General features: G+C 39.7%; 1 protein-coding gene across 1 annotated transcript in view; it reads right to left on the reverse strand.

The window, feature by feature from the left end:
• LOC104465110 (DNA primase large subunit-like) overlaps positions 1 to 15,249 on the reverse strand; it is a gene marked incomplete at both ends in the record, with an annotated part of 28,322 nt that extends 13,073 nt beyond the window's left edge. Inside the window, 4 exons of the mRNA XM_010078027.1 lie at positions 7,116 to 7,236; positions 14,000 to 14,079; positions 14,386 to 14,486; positions 15,153 to 15,249. Coding sequence (XP_010076329.1) covers positions 7,116 to 7,236; positions 14,000 to 14,079; positions 14,386 to 14,486; positions 15,153 to 15,249 — 399 coding nt within the window. The remainder of the gene's footprint in view (positions 1 to 7,115; positions 7,237 to 13,999; positions 14,080 to 14,385; positions 14,487 to 15,152) is intronic.
• Positions 15,250 to 15,252: the final 3 nt, after the last annotated feature.

The raw sequence follows: 15,252 nt of genomic DNA on the forward strand, positions 1-15,252 counted from the left end.
AGTGTTATAACTGCTACGTACAGCTGCTTCAGTGATGAAGTACTGAATGGGATATCAGCAGGAGAGCTCAGTACTTAAAGACAGTTTTTCTTCAAAATTTAAATCCTGTCAAAAGGAAAATTATGAACAGCTTAAGCACATTATCAGTTTCACTGAAGCAGACTACAGTGTGGAAGAAACTCCCAGAATTTAAGAGCAAAATTAGGCATTATTTCTGCTGAGATTTGTACACAGGAAGCAGGATGCCGAGATGGACAACTCACAGAGGGTTACATTGTGATAGGAGAGGGAGGACTAGACTGATTTGAAAAACAGGGGAGAACAGCAAAATTACTACAGCAGTCCTATTCCAGGAGCCCTGAGAAGAAGGATTTGGAGGTGTCAGTAGATGAAACACTGAACACGAGCCAGCAACAGAACACTGTGCGCTCACAGCCCAGAAGGCCAACTAGATCCCGGGCTGCATCAAGAGAAGCGTGGCCAGCAGCTCAAGGGAGGTGATTCTCTCCATCTACTCTGCTCTCATGAGACCCCACCTGGAGTACTGCATCCAGCTCTGGGTCCCTCAGGACGTTGGAGCAGGTCCAGAGGAGAGCCACGAAGATGATCAGAGGGCTGGAGCACCTCCCCTGTGAGGACAGGCTGAGAGAGTTGGGGTTGTTCAGCCTGGAGGAGAGAAGGCTCAGGGGAGACCTTAGTGCAGCCACCCAGTACCTGAAGGGGGTACAGGAGAGATGGGGAGGCACTCTTTACAAGGGCATCTAGCGACAGGACTAGGGGTAATGGATCTAAACTGGAAGAGGGTAGGCTTAGACTTGATATTAGGAAGCAATTCTTCACTGTGAGGGTGGTGAGGCAGTGGCCCAGGTTGCCCAGAGAAGCTGTGGATGCCCCATCCCTGGAGGGGTTCAAGGCCAGGCTGGATGAGGCTTTGAGCAACCTGGGCTAGTGGAGGGTGTCCCTGCCCATGGCAGGGGGGTTGGAACTTGATGATCTTTAAGGTCCCTTCCAACCCAAACCATTCCATGATTCCATGACAAATTAGTAGTTAAAGGCCCCAGAATATGTGGCAGTTGTCTAAACATGAATTAAATAAGTGACAGTTGCTATATGGAAAGTTCTATGGAAGGGCAACGAAGAGAAAGTTGTGTTCCTTGTCACTTTAGGGAACAGACGAATTGAGCAACAGCTGAGGAAAAAATCAAATTCATGGAAAGAAAGAAGTGTTAATAATAATTATCGAAATTATCATGTAAGGTAAATTGATAAGGAATGAAAAGAAAGATAATTTAGACTTCTGGCAGTAGTGCTCCCTTTTAAGGAAACATTTCTTCAAATTTTAATTCACAGTAACTGGCACATTAGTTACCAGTCCAGGGGACTTCACTTCTAACTACTGAGCAAAGCTAGGATACCAGTATGACTAGGTAACTTTTGACCCAGTTTCTCCTTTAATGCTATGAAGCACAAATTGGCACATATTAGAAGAAAAAAAAAGTATAAATAAAACTTTAAAGAGAATACTCTCATGACTTTTCCAAAATATCTTGAAACAACTGGCGAAAGCAGCAGAATGTATTAGATTTGCCTATTTATATATCAGAAGCATGCAAAAATTCAGCCTAAGATCTATGGGTTACTGTGCAATATGACATACAGACTCAGCCCTGAAAGGTAAGAGAAAGATAAGCAGCATACAAAGTGAAGGAAAGAACAAATTTACTCTATTTTTATGGCTTCAGGTTATCATCATTGTCATGATTAATTACTTCCCCAGTGTTAGGTCCTATAAGACCAAATACGTGAACAAAAGGAAGCTCAACACCTTAATTCAGGAATTTCTAGAAACACCAATGACCCAGATTATCTTGCAGTTCTCCACAAACTTACAGACGCATTGAAACCTTTTCAATAACCACTTGTGGCAGTTGCCATAAATATTCTGATAACGTCAAAAAGGCTATAGAATGTCAAATTGATAAACTAGGATTTACCTAACACTAGGAAGGTCTAAAAGCACTACTATAACGAAATAGTGTAAGTATGGTCATTTCTCAAGGGCTTCCGATACACACATGCATAACCAGCTACAAGAAAAAAGGGAAAAGGACAAGTGAAAGGTTGGGGTAGGAACAGGGAGACAAATGAGGGTGTGCATATGTGGCAGGGCACGTGGAAAACCACACAGACAACCAATCTCACTGATAGAGTTACATGACAAAATGGGGCTTGGGCATAATGTCAACTGACTCCAAACAGGTCTTGTATCACAATCTGGCAGAAATAAAAGCAGGCGCTCCTAAGTAAAACAAAGGAAAACATCAGACACCCACAGCTCGTGGCAAGAAAGAAAAATGACCTTCTAGTTAAAGCTCAAGTGTCGCTTACCAGTAAAACCATTTACTTTATACAATTCCTTCATATACTGAAGAAATTACTTTGAGATTAAAATATTTTCTTCAATTACTATAATATTTAAAATATTCACTATATTTCCCCTTAAATATCTTTAAATCTATATTAATGGCTTTACTGCCAGAAACTGTCAGGCATCATTGCTGTAATTTTAATGCTTTAATCTCCTAAATTAATGTAAATCTCAACTGCACACCTGTGTTTGCATATTCTCTTTGATGGGTTCTGTCACCTTAAATGTCAGCATTTACTTCTCAAGTGCTGCTTAAGGATTTCCTGTGCCCCCTACATGACTGACTTTGAACATAGACTATTTAATGTGCCTTGAGAGATGAAAATTACATGCCATACATAAAAGCTTCAGTATTTACCAGGATGACAGCACCGTCCCTTAAAAACCTTTTTTCTTTCTTTTTTTTTTTTTTTAAGTACATGAAGTATAGAACAGACTGAAAACATTCTGAAATACCTTCAGAACCATTCCATGATTCTCCTGTCACTGTGATAAAAAAATATTCAACATATCAGGGGAAAATACTCTTAAAGTATAGATTAAAAATAAGCAAGTTCTAGAAACATGGAACAGATTAGTATTTCTTATTCCCTTTACAAAAGAGAAACAATTATACAGCAGAATCTTCTTCTCATATTGAATGCCACATATTTATGTGTCAAGAAAGGCAATGTAGCACGGTTCTCCTTTCAGGACAAGGAAACATCAAAAGCAGGAAACTCTCATATCTGAACATATTCAAAGGCTGACAAACCACGTAACACTAAAATAACAAACATATGGGACCAGGTGAAAAAGGAGTGAGTGGTGGATCTGTGTGTGGTGGGGCTTTTTTTTTTTTTTAAAAAAAAGTTAGCTTAGTTTTGAGGTAAGACTATTAACCAGTCTTCCAGTCTCCTCTTCGTTAAGCAGTTCCCCAAAACCTGGTGGACACCTGACAGTAAGTCATCAATGAAGTATGACATAAAAAGTCAAGCCAGACAAGATTACAGACTGAGGTCCAGAAATTAAAGTGTCAAATAATGACAAAAAATAAGGTTTACTGAAGAAGAGATTTGCAGAATTACTGAATAGAAAGTTTAGCAAATATTCCTTCTAAGTCCAACACTCTAAGCTGCACAACTTGATGCTTTTTGTAAGACAGCAGGACTTAAACTAACATGAAGCAAATGCTATTCAAATTGCCATTTTCCCAGAGAACAGGTAACATCAAGAGAAATATCCCACAACTGGCTGTCAATTAGATGACACTGCTCTAAGCAAACCACACTTTAAATGAGCTAGTATAATGACCACACTTTAAATGACCTATAATAATATTTTACCAAAATCTTATTTCTCAAAAGTTATTATGGTAAAAATGTCATGTAACAAAAGCTGCTTCCCAGCCAAGCCTAACCCCTCCCAAGTCAAGCTTAACCACTCCCAGGAAAACACACCGAAGGGACTTCTACAAAAAAATGTATCACAGAGTGGGTGAGAGTGTGTATGTGTATACAAAATAATTTGTTTGTCCCAAAAAGTTCTAACTACTGTCAAAGATGAAGTTCAAAAGTTAAATTTCTTCAGTGTCTTTCTATTTACTGAAAATGAGCTTATATTGTAAACATCACTGTTAACTCCATGGGTCAATCACAACTTATTTCAGAGAAAACACAAGCTAAATTCTGAATTAAGTTCTCAGTACAATAATTTTGAGAGGGGAGCTATTCATGAAAGGTGTACAAATGACTTAAGACAGAATTCATCTTCAAAATTGAATCTGTTTTATTTTTTTAAAAGATACCTAAAAATTTCAAAAGTTTCTGAACAGCATAAATCTTAAATCATTTATTTTCTAATGCAATACCAGCAGCTTTGAAGATGTGTAGAAAATAAATTTTGAGCCCCAAAGCAATGTTCCAGTAGGCTAAGCAACACCAGTCCAGGCACGTTCCACACTTGCCAGAAAACAGATTGGCAAAAGCTATTTCCTACAAGTGATTAAAATGCAAACTACCTGTAAGTAGTTCAAAAAAGTGTCTAAAATACAAACTCAAAGCAAACTTTAGTCTTTTTCAGAAAGTCCAGCTTCCAGAGGCTTTTCACAGGAATATGAAAGATGGACTAAATTAATCCAGTGACAGCTTGGTAAAAACATTTCAAGGAAAAATTTACCTAAGCTTCAAATTACCATAATTTATACTAAACATAGAGAAGCTTATTTTCACCAACATTGTAAAAATTTTGAATGATCATAATCCTATGCATGTTCAAACAAATTCATTATACTGAAGTCATCATCTTCCATCTGAATACTTTGAACAATTTATAGCCTTCCTTTTGCAAGTAAAGGGCATCTTTACGATCAGTCAAAACTTCCCAGAGCAAGTATTTACTTATTTTAATGAACCCTTTCCCATGTATTTTGCTCCATCAGCAATATAAATGTCAGTCACGGGATATAAGAAATTCTATTATAAAAGTTAAAGTGTTTATTTTCATTAAATTTCATTTCTATTTCTAGTTTCAGAAAGCTCTTGCTCTTTGATTAAAATTCTCTTTAATCATATCAGAACTACCATGATGTCAAATTCTCCACAGCTGACTGTCATATAAAAAAAATTCTAAAAGCCTGATATTTTTTTCTTCTAGTTGTTAACAACTTCATTCTTTCCAAAAAGTTGCTAAATAAGATCTTTGGTGATAAAGTCTTCAAAGATCTTAACAGCTGCTTAAGTATTACCCCTGAGTGGGACTGAAGACTTCTTGATTCTATAGGCAAAATTCTCAATCCATAATTCACAAAATCTCAGGAATTAGTCTGCAAATGCCCAGCAAAAAATTAAATTAATACATCTCACTTTCTCATGCATGTAAGCAAACACGAGAAGGAGAGAAGTGACAGTTACTGAATTCTCTGTGTTAGGTTCACCTTGTCAGTCCTGTAAACGAAGACAGCTGTGCAAAAACTGTATAAGACGATCTACTTATTCCTCCTCCCCACAGAAAAGTTGACCAGTTCTTTTATTAACTACTGAGAACCACTTCTTACAGTGGTTCTTAGAATTGTTAACTGGAAACACAGCTACACCAGACTACGCCGAGGTCTGAACTTCAGCAACACCGACCTATCTCAGATTACAATTCTGAAGTGCAGAACCATTATGCAGAAAACACAATCTTCTCCTTCAAGAAATTTAATTAACTTTCTTATGATACCTTAAGCAATTAAAACCCCATACTAGAATTTCTATCCATTTACCAATATAGAAACTGACCTGTAATATCAGAACTCCTTTCCTTTTCCTGGAGACCATTCCCTTTTGTAACAGGTGGAACACAAACTTTGATTTCCGTCTTGTTTTATACACAGTAAGGCATGAAAACATCCTAACTTCTAACATAATAGCACAGTTCATCTTCATTTCCCTTTTAAAGCCTTTTACAAATACAACACTGAGAAAAAGAATACTGCTTTTACAGTGGCCTGATTTTTTTAGTGGTCCCTACACAGCACCATAGACTTTAGACCTATTTCAGACACATATGGAATTCCTTAGTAATATTCAAATATTTTATACACAATAGTGCAAAGAAGAATCACCTGTGCTTAAATTCCCACCAGAATTGGAAACGGGAAAACAGTAGAAACAGGGAAGTAGATTTTCAATGAAATGATGTTTTGTAGCCTCAATAGGCGTGAGAAGGTAATACCTTCTTAATCACTGTGACATATTGAAGGCACATGCAATAGCACAGAACCAAGCCCTACTCCTAGCTATTTCCAGCAACCTGTAAACATTAATTTATTCTCACAAGCCTGAACGGTGAAACCGCGGCAGGACAATATGACACTGGGAATACGCAACAGAAATACAGCTCCACAAACAGATTTGCTGAAAAAGAATGACATCTCTAATAGTCTCTCAAGGATCCAGTAAAGCCCATGTGTCACTGTTTAGCTAGACAAAGTCATTCTCAACACTGCACAAGTCATCTTTCATCATCAACATGCACTGGTGCCAGATCTTTCAATCCAGCAACATATAATGAATATTCTAAAATATGTGGCTGACATCCAAGTTCTTCTAAGTAAGCAGTATTTTAAAAGAAAGTTTTTTCAGTAGAGTGATGATCACATAACAATTGTTATTAATTTAAGTTTACTCTGCGAGCTACAGGCAAAGCTGGACATTTCTAATAAAATAGTCCATAGCTGTAATGCAAGATTTTACTGAAACCATTAACGCAGAAATTGCAACAGACATTTTCCTATAATCCACTCAGCCAAATGAAGCAGTATGTAACAGCAGGAACTCTTTTGTAATATCCCTAAAGCATCTCAGAAGCAACAGTTGTTTGTCTACACAGATTTGGTATTTTTAAGGTTTTTCATAAGTTGGTAAAGAACTAGAATGACATTCTTCGTTAACTTGCCTTTGTAATTGCACATTTTTCAGTTAAGTGTTGGCTGACTGAAGCAGACCGAAATTCTCTCGTTGCAGCACAAAATGACATCACTGAATCCTCATTTGTGTGGCATGACTGTTCTCCAAGTCCAAAGTTCTGTGTGGTTGTTTTTTAAAGCCACAAGGGCACTTTTTATTTTTTAAACATAAGTACTAAAATTAATTTTGATTTTAAAAATTTTAAAAAACATCAGGTACATGTTATATAACACAAACCCAGAAAGTAACACACTTACAGCTTCAAAAGATAAGTTAACATGTTCCAGGAATTTCTGCCTTAAACTGTCAGTCAGTTCATGGAAGCGATATCGCAAGAGATCCATTTCCTGTTGAAGAAACCAACGCCTGAGATCCTCACTGCAAAGCAATCATAAAAAAAAATAATATATTTTCTGATTATGCGTTCCCTCTTTACAAACTACACGTCAAACCTAGTGAACACAGTATTAAGTATAGTGCTGACTTTGGCATAGGACCCAAAAACCGAGTTGCTCAGAAGACAAGGTAGGAAACCTTCAGGAAGGAGTACTCCATCAGAAAAGACTTTTGAAGAGACGATACACAGAGCAGCATGACTGTGGATGTTTTGGAAGAACAGAGGTAGTCAGTCTCAACACTAAAAATTGCTCTGCAGGTATGAAAGCTGTTACTCTCTTTTAAATGGTACTCACATTTCTTACTTGTTTTAGATAAGAATAACCAACTGCAGATAACATTTTCCTTCAGTATTTAAAGGTCAGGTTTTTTTCTTCAACATGGCACAATATTGCTCCAATGTACAACTGACATCACAATTAATCTGATGAGGCAAATACTTTATGAACCCTACTTCCTCCAGTTCTCACTTTTGGGATATCTCCAGCTGAAGAAACATGCACGCATCTCAGACACAATAACCACAGTGCTCTATGCTAGGCAAAAAATAGCATGGAAGCAGGCAAAAGGTAAGCATATGACAAAGAACTTGGGCAAGGAATAGAAATAGAACATCCAACACTTGGCAAAACAGGTTTACCAACTGCAGGTGAGCAAGTAGGAGAGTAAACAAGAGCACAGGAATAGGAGTCAGTAAAAAGTATGAAACAACACTGAGACCAGTCTTTAGGCATTCTAAGTACTCATATTACTCTTTGCATACGGGATGGCTATAACATTCCAGGACTCAGATTCCCAGGCACCAGCACGTCAGTCCAAGCTACAGCAAGCAGGTACCAGAATACTAGTAACAACAGCCCCCCTGTACGTACAGGCACAGAATGCAGACGACACCGTATCTTGCTATTACAGGGCATTCTTTCAAACTGTCCTCTGAGAGCTACACTGCGGGCTCCTGCCCTGACAGTTCACAAACCACAGAAATACTGCAGTCTTACGTGTTCTCCTTACAATATTCAAACATCTTTTCCCAGAGAAGACCAGTGAATTACAATAGAGTGGTTTGCACTTCCGTGGACAAAACTTCTGCTTGAAATATGGTTTGGAGAAAAGTAATTATTATTCAAATTATAATTCCTAATGGAAAAGCTCTGTTAAGGTGCTTTGTAAAGTATAACCCTGTAGACAGTTTCAGTGCTTGGGATGTATTAATAATCTGTGCAACTTAAAATGGAATTTAGTGCCTTTATTATCTTTTGCAGTTCTTCTGTGATGATCTTGGACAGTAACAAAATCCTAGGATGTGACAATTTTACTCTTTTCCTAATTCATTAGCTTTCAACTGCATTTGTTTCCCTAAGAAAAATAAATAAATAAATAAAATTAAGCACATATAGTTACTTTGGAGGCCAGCCAGTCTTTTGTTCTTGCTTTCCTTCAGGAGAGTAGATCAAAGGCTGTAATCCCACCCACCCACTTAAGTTACCAAAACAAGAAAATATTACTGTTATCTCTAATACAATACACACACCTACCTGGATTATTCCTACAGTTGATAAACTAGCTGATGAGCTAGCTTACATTACTGTATATGTCCAGCATATAGTTTAGCTTGCCTAGGAACATCATCATTAGGGCATTATTTATGTTCTTTTTTTCCTTATGTCTCAGGAAAAATTTACATCATTTCCAAACCCAAATCACTTATTATTAACATTTTAAAAAATTGTACACTCTCATTCATTCATTAATAATGCTTATTATTAAAACTAAAAGCTTAACTGAAAAGTAACGTCACTGTCATTAGATAATTAACCAAGCTGCTGCTGAAGAAGAGACAGTTGCAGGTAGTTAAAGTGTAGAGGTTAGGAACATCTCAGTTTTTGCCACTTAACTTTTTCCTGTGCAGATTACTCAACACTTTAAAACAAATCAGAAGATTCCCAACTAGAAAAATAATATGAAAGAACAGGATCTTTCCTGTCAGGGAACAGCACTAATGGAAAGAAAAAAAAAAAACCAAACAACACAACAACAACAAACAAACCAACAACATCCTCTTCACCCCCCAAGGAGTGGTAGGAAAGACTGGCATATTTGTTATGAAGCATCAACATAGAAGTACTTTCGAAAGACATTAAAATGCTCCTAAATCTGAAGCCTAAGACTAGTAGCTCACATTCCACAATTAAATATGAGAGTTCAGTTACCAACAACTTAATGCTAACTTGTGAAAAGCCTGGGCATGGGCCAGAGGTCTATTTTACTAGGCAACCAACACGAAAAGACTCCTCAGAGTTCAAGTTTCAAAAGGTAGACAGCAAGGGGAACATGGGTACAGAAAGCACACAAAAATAAATGCTAGTCAGTATAAGAGGCAGCAATTTCAGCACACAAGTCTAATTTATCATATAGAAAAAAAATGTCAGGAAGTAGAGAAAAGGCTTTGCTAGGCTTGATAAAGAACTTAGGTCTTTGTTATGGGACACAGTGAAAAAAAAACCAAACCACCACACACACCAAAGGGATGCTTGAAAGTTTCCTGAATAGAAGAGCTTCACCGTCAGAGTGGAGGCAAGATTTATTTCTTCCATTTTAAGTAAGTAAAGTGAAGTGAAGATTATGCTCCTCTGACTTTCAAGATTCTTCATAGATAATCCGATAAAGTGAAGAGAGATGCAGCAGACAGAAGCAGAAATGCATGGCCATGGCTAACACCCAAGTAAAATTCTCTTTAGAGCTGCGTTTGCCATGAAAGTGAATGAAACAAGACTATTCTGTTTCCTGGTCTTGACAGATACAAGGGACATAACAAGAGGTGTGAAAGAAGGGTGTGGATGAGACTGTTCCCTCAAGACTGTACATACCATATCTTAGCAACATTGTATGGGAAAAAGCTTTAAAGTCCTGGGCTTAATGTAAACATTGCTTGGCAACACCTAAACTGTCAGTGTGTTATCAACATTATTCTCAGCACAAATCCAAAACACTGCCTCATACTAGCTACCAAAAAGAAAATCAATTCTATCCCAGCCGAAACCAGGACACTTGGGTTTCAGAAGGCAGAAGGAGGACAGTCGAGAGATGGCGAGTACATTACAAATTTAACTGAATTCACTGAAGAATGGTGGAGCTGGCCACTTCAGACCATGTGGAAACCAAACCGAAACAATCCCATTTACAAGTGAGGACTGAAGCCAACTAGAAAAACAAGTTGATGTAAACTCAAACCCCTGGGTGGCACTGTTGGCCAACTAGAAGCTTAAGGCGGTGTCGCAGGAAAACAAGGCTGTGAACACAACTGCCTGGCAGGCCACAGGGAACTGAATTCACCCTAGTCTGCAGTTACACATCTTTAAGTACATTTTTTCAAACAGTCCTACCTTAACAGCTTTCATCAATTGACCTAGTGATTTGTGTTAAGCTTATTTTTCTGACCTAAATAGATAAAAAACTTCGAGAACAGTATATTCTATTTGTGTCCCAATTTTATCTTTTGGGAACATGCCAGTTTCAGCACAGAGAAGTATCTCATCCCTGAAACAGCTGCTTTTCAAGTGAGAATGAAGAATACTGGGTACAAGGTCACCTCACAGTGCTCAAGATGCTGTTCTCCATTTTACAAGTAAGCACTAAATCCACTTTTTCAAAAAAACCAAAAAAGCTAGTGGAAGTGGAAACTCTCAAGCTGCTATATTGAACCACTGCATCAAACTATCCATATATACACAGGAACACAAAAAGACATTTGCAAGTAGTTTAAAGAGTGCCCTGGAGCTCTATCCAAGGCCCTTTCTCCCCAGGAAGGGGTCTTTACCGCTAGACTACAAAGGCAGGCTCTTTCGGTCCCAAAATAGCTTGTATTCATTTCTGCACAGTGGTTCCCCTTCAACAAGCTGCCCACCTCTGCCTTGCCTTAAGATACTTCCCTGAAACACAGGATTTGAACCATGTCTCCCATTTATTTCCTACGCAAGCACTGCAGTCAAACAAGCTCTCATACAAAGGTTTTACGAGAGGATAATGGAAACCAAACTGACAATTCCAAATGCCACTAGCTGCATTAAAAGAAACATGAAGTTTTTTAAGGATACCTGTTAGGGATTTTTGGTAGAAAATTACAATATAGGTAAAGCAAGATATTTTATTCTAAAAATCAGCAGGACCAGTATGACTAACGGAGTTTATAAAAATACACTGTAGTGGGTTTGTGTGGCAAGGTTTTAGTAGCAGAACCTGGTAGAAGCATCCCACATGTCCGATACAGCCAATGCCATCCAGCTCCAAGACTGACCCGTCGCTTGCCAAGGCTGAGCCCATCAGTGACAGTGGGAGTGCCTCTGGGATAAAGTATTTGAGAAGGGGAAAAACTGCTGCTGTCACAGCAGCAGGGAGAGGAGTGAGATGTGAGAGAAGCAACCCTGCAGACACCAAGGTCATTGCAGAAGGAGGGGAGGAGGTGCTCTGGGCACCGGAGCAGAGGTTCCCCTGCAGCCCCTGGTGCAGCCCATGGTGAGGCAGCTGTGCCCCTGCAGCCATGGAGGGAACGGGGGAGCAGAGACACACCTGCAGCCCGAGGAGGACCCCACACCAGAGCAGGTGGATGCCCAAAGGAGGCTGTGACCCTGTGGGAAGCCCATACTGGAACAGGCTCCTGGCAGGACCAGTGGAGAGAGGAGCCCAGGCTGGAGCAGGTTTGCTGGCAGGACTTGTGACCCCGTGGGGGACCCACGCTGGAGCAGTCTGTGCCTGAAGGACTGCATTGTGCAGAGGGGACCCACGCCGGAGCAGTTTGTGAAGAACTGCAGCCCATGGGAAGGACTCATGCTGGCGATGTTCATGGAGGACTGTCTCCCGTGGGAGGGACCCCACGCTGAAGCAGGGGAAGAGTGTGAGGAGTGCTCCCCCTGAGGGGGAAGGAACGGCAGAGACAACGTGTGATGGACTGACCACAAACCCTCACTCCCCATCCCCCTGGGTCACTGAGTGGGAGGAGGTAGAAAATTCAGGAATAAAGTTAAGCCTAGGAAGAAGTGAGGAGTGGAGGAAAGGTGTTTTAAGATTTAGTTTTTTATTTTCTCATTACCCTACTCTGATTTGATTGGTAATAAATTAAACTAATTTTCCCAAGTCTGTTTTGCTCATGACAGTAATTGGTGAAAGATCCCTCCCTGTCCTGATCTCAACTCACAAGCCTTTCATTATATTTTTTCTCTCCCCTGTCCAGCTGATGTGGGGAGTGATAGAGCAGCTTTGCTGGGCACCTGGAGTCCAGCCAGGGTCAACCCTGCACATACACACAACAAATACTTGTATTAGAAAGAAACCAGTATTACATTTGTTATTCATAGTCACAAATAGAGAAGAGAAGGGTAGAAGAATTTCAGTTGTAATTCTGTTAAGCTATACTATCAGGCTCACTGCAGTGAAGGCTGCTATTGACATTCACATCCACAACCTGCTCCTCACTGTACACGCATCACAGACCCAGCTGGCTTATTGATCACGTACATCCACAAACTGTCTTCAGCAGAGCCCAGATGTCTTTTGAAAGGGCAACATGATGGAATGTGAACAATCCAGAAGATTTCAGGGTGGTTATAGTCACCCAGTGCCTGTCATAGTGAGGTTTCCTCCATCTGGAGGCTTTTGAGGCCTCTGCTACTCCCTATTCTGATCAGATGGCCTGTAGCAAGCTCCTACCATGTTGTCAGCCACCTTACGTCTCTTCTCCGACACTTGCCCCAAAACTCTCAGCTGTCTCAAGGCCCATTTCAAGAAAAACCCCCTTCCATTTCAGCTCCATATCTTAGCCTAGAGCACAATCTCTCCTACTCACCTTCCCTCGCTCTGTTTTTGCTTACGAATCTGTATCCATCCACAGCAGTGCTTGTCATGTCAGCTATCATGGTATCATAATATGCATTCCACACTCACCTAATTTAAACAAACTATACCGCAACGTAAAGTGCAATTGAATTAACAATTCAAACCAGTACACACTTCATATTTGCCTATTTTAACTCTAAAAAAGGACAGCAATGACAAGGAGTCAGGAGTTCACACTGATGCATAACAAAGCTGCTAACAGACATAAAGCACTGACAGCCTCTGGAATTTCATCCAAAAACTACAGCTGAAGCAAAAGGAATGCACTTGACAGGACCAACTTGGTGCCTGAGATTTCACACAACAAAAAAATTGCAGTCCAACCATCCATGGCAATGAATTTGGAAGAAAAGCAGAGTCAGTAGAGGAAAACTCAAACTCTGATGGTATCTTTAGTTTGCCAGAAACAAGGCTCTCTCTTTCAACAATAATATTAAGCACAGTCAGGTCTTTGGTCAGTAATTAATAGTTTAAGCATATGCAGCAGTTAAGTTCATCTAAATTAAATTATTAATCACTGCGAATGCCTGACAAACACTTAATACTGGTGGGCTTCAATTTCAAAAAAGAGGTCAGATGGAAGAGACTCAAATCAACATTCTGTGCATAAAACCCAAAAGTTTATACTTTTTTTAAATTATTACAAAATCTGGACATTAATTTTGATCCAGAGTATCTCTTTCATCACAGCCGAAATCGGGTTCCTAGCAAAAAAATAAAACCTCTGTTTCAGCCTACCTCTCTATTTAGCAGACACACAACTCGAAAATATCTGTAATGTCTATAATAAAGCAATGTAATTTCTGTATACACTTAAAATTAAAAAAGAGTACAGCATGATCCAAAAAGTACTTACGACTGACAGTAAGCAAGGCGTAGTATGAAATGAGAGATATGGTCTTTTCTTCTTGCCTCATAATCATCCTCAGCCAAAGCCTACAGAACATATTATTATTTCAAAGAAACAATCTCTCCCAGATTAAAAATCCACAATTAATTTATCATTGCTTTTCAACAGTGTATTAAGACTCATCTTTAAGACAATAAATGCAAGACTATTAAAGAAGGGGGTTGTCCTAAAGAAAGAAACCTATACTCTCAAAGAAAAATTACATCTCTGACAAAATGACAGAATTTAAGTTTTAGGAAATTTATTTCACCACCTTTACCTTCATTCCAAATTCTTGAATAGTATAAAGAAAATAAAGTGCAAGAGAGGTCCCTTTTTTCAATTTTGCTTACTTTGTAGGGAATGAGTCTCCGGAGCTCACCCTCCAGCTTAGTTTTGTACAAATCACTACCTCTTACATAGCTCACACCAAGGTTTTCAACTACTTTGAGCACTGTAGGTAAGAAAAAAAAAAAGTTCACATTAGAGACAACATATTGAAAAGAAATCTAACTCTATCATGTCTTGAGAAATGCACAAACCGGGTTAAGGGCACAGGAATTGCTTTTAGTGGTATGGGGAGCAAAGGGGTAAGAACTATGGAGGATAAGGTGCGGCCCATGAGTCCTGAACAGCTCATCCAACTCTGGGATCCATACAGTCAACAAGGAAAGGGGGATAGCTAGCTCGGATGCATCAGTCCCTGAACACAGGTGTCCACTGTAATGAGTGAAACCTTGGATTCAGCCGCTTTCAGGAGTTCAGGGGAACCCTTGCTGCCAGCCACAGCGATCTGCATTGCTGGACTGAGAAACATCAATTAGGTCACAGCATCTAGAAAGTAAAATATGCTCAGAAAAACTGTCCGTGTAAAGCAAACCTCCCCAGTCCTGACTGCTACACACCAAACGCTCCTCGTGACATCACTCACAGCTCTCTGAGACACCCAAAGCAACACGCTCTCTCTAAAGGGCCTTCCTCGTGCTTCGGGCAGCACGAGGGAGCTGCCCGTTCACACTTAGAGCAGGCAGAGAACTAACCCCCGCCACAAATACCGACACCCATGGCAGGAAGAATCCACAGCCTGGGCGGGGGGAGCGGGGACCAGGACGCTACTCACGCCTCAGGCGGTCGATGGCAAAGCTCTCGAACTCCACCAGCGAGATGCTTTCCGTGGGGGGCTCCAGGTAGAACTGCAGGCTGTGAGGGTACAGCTCCCG

The sequence above is a fragment of the Pterocles gutturalis genome, unplaced genomic scaffold (assembly GCF_000699245.1).
Source record: "Pterocles gutturalis isolate BGI_N339 unplaced genomic scaffold, ASM69924v1 scaffold25548, whole genome shotgun sequence".
Taxonomy (NCBI): Eukaryota; Metazoa; Chordata; class Aves; order Pterocliformes; family Pteroclidae; genus Pterocles; species Pterocles gutturalis.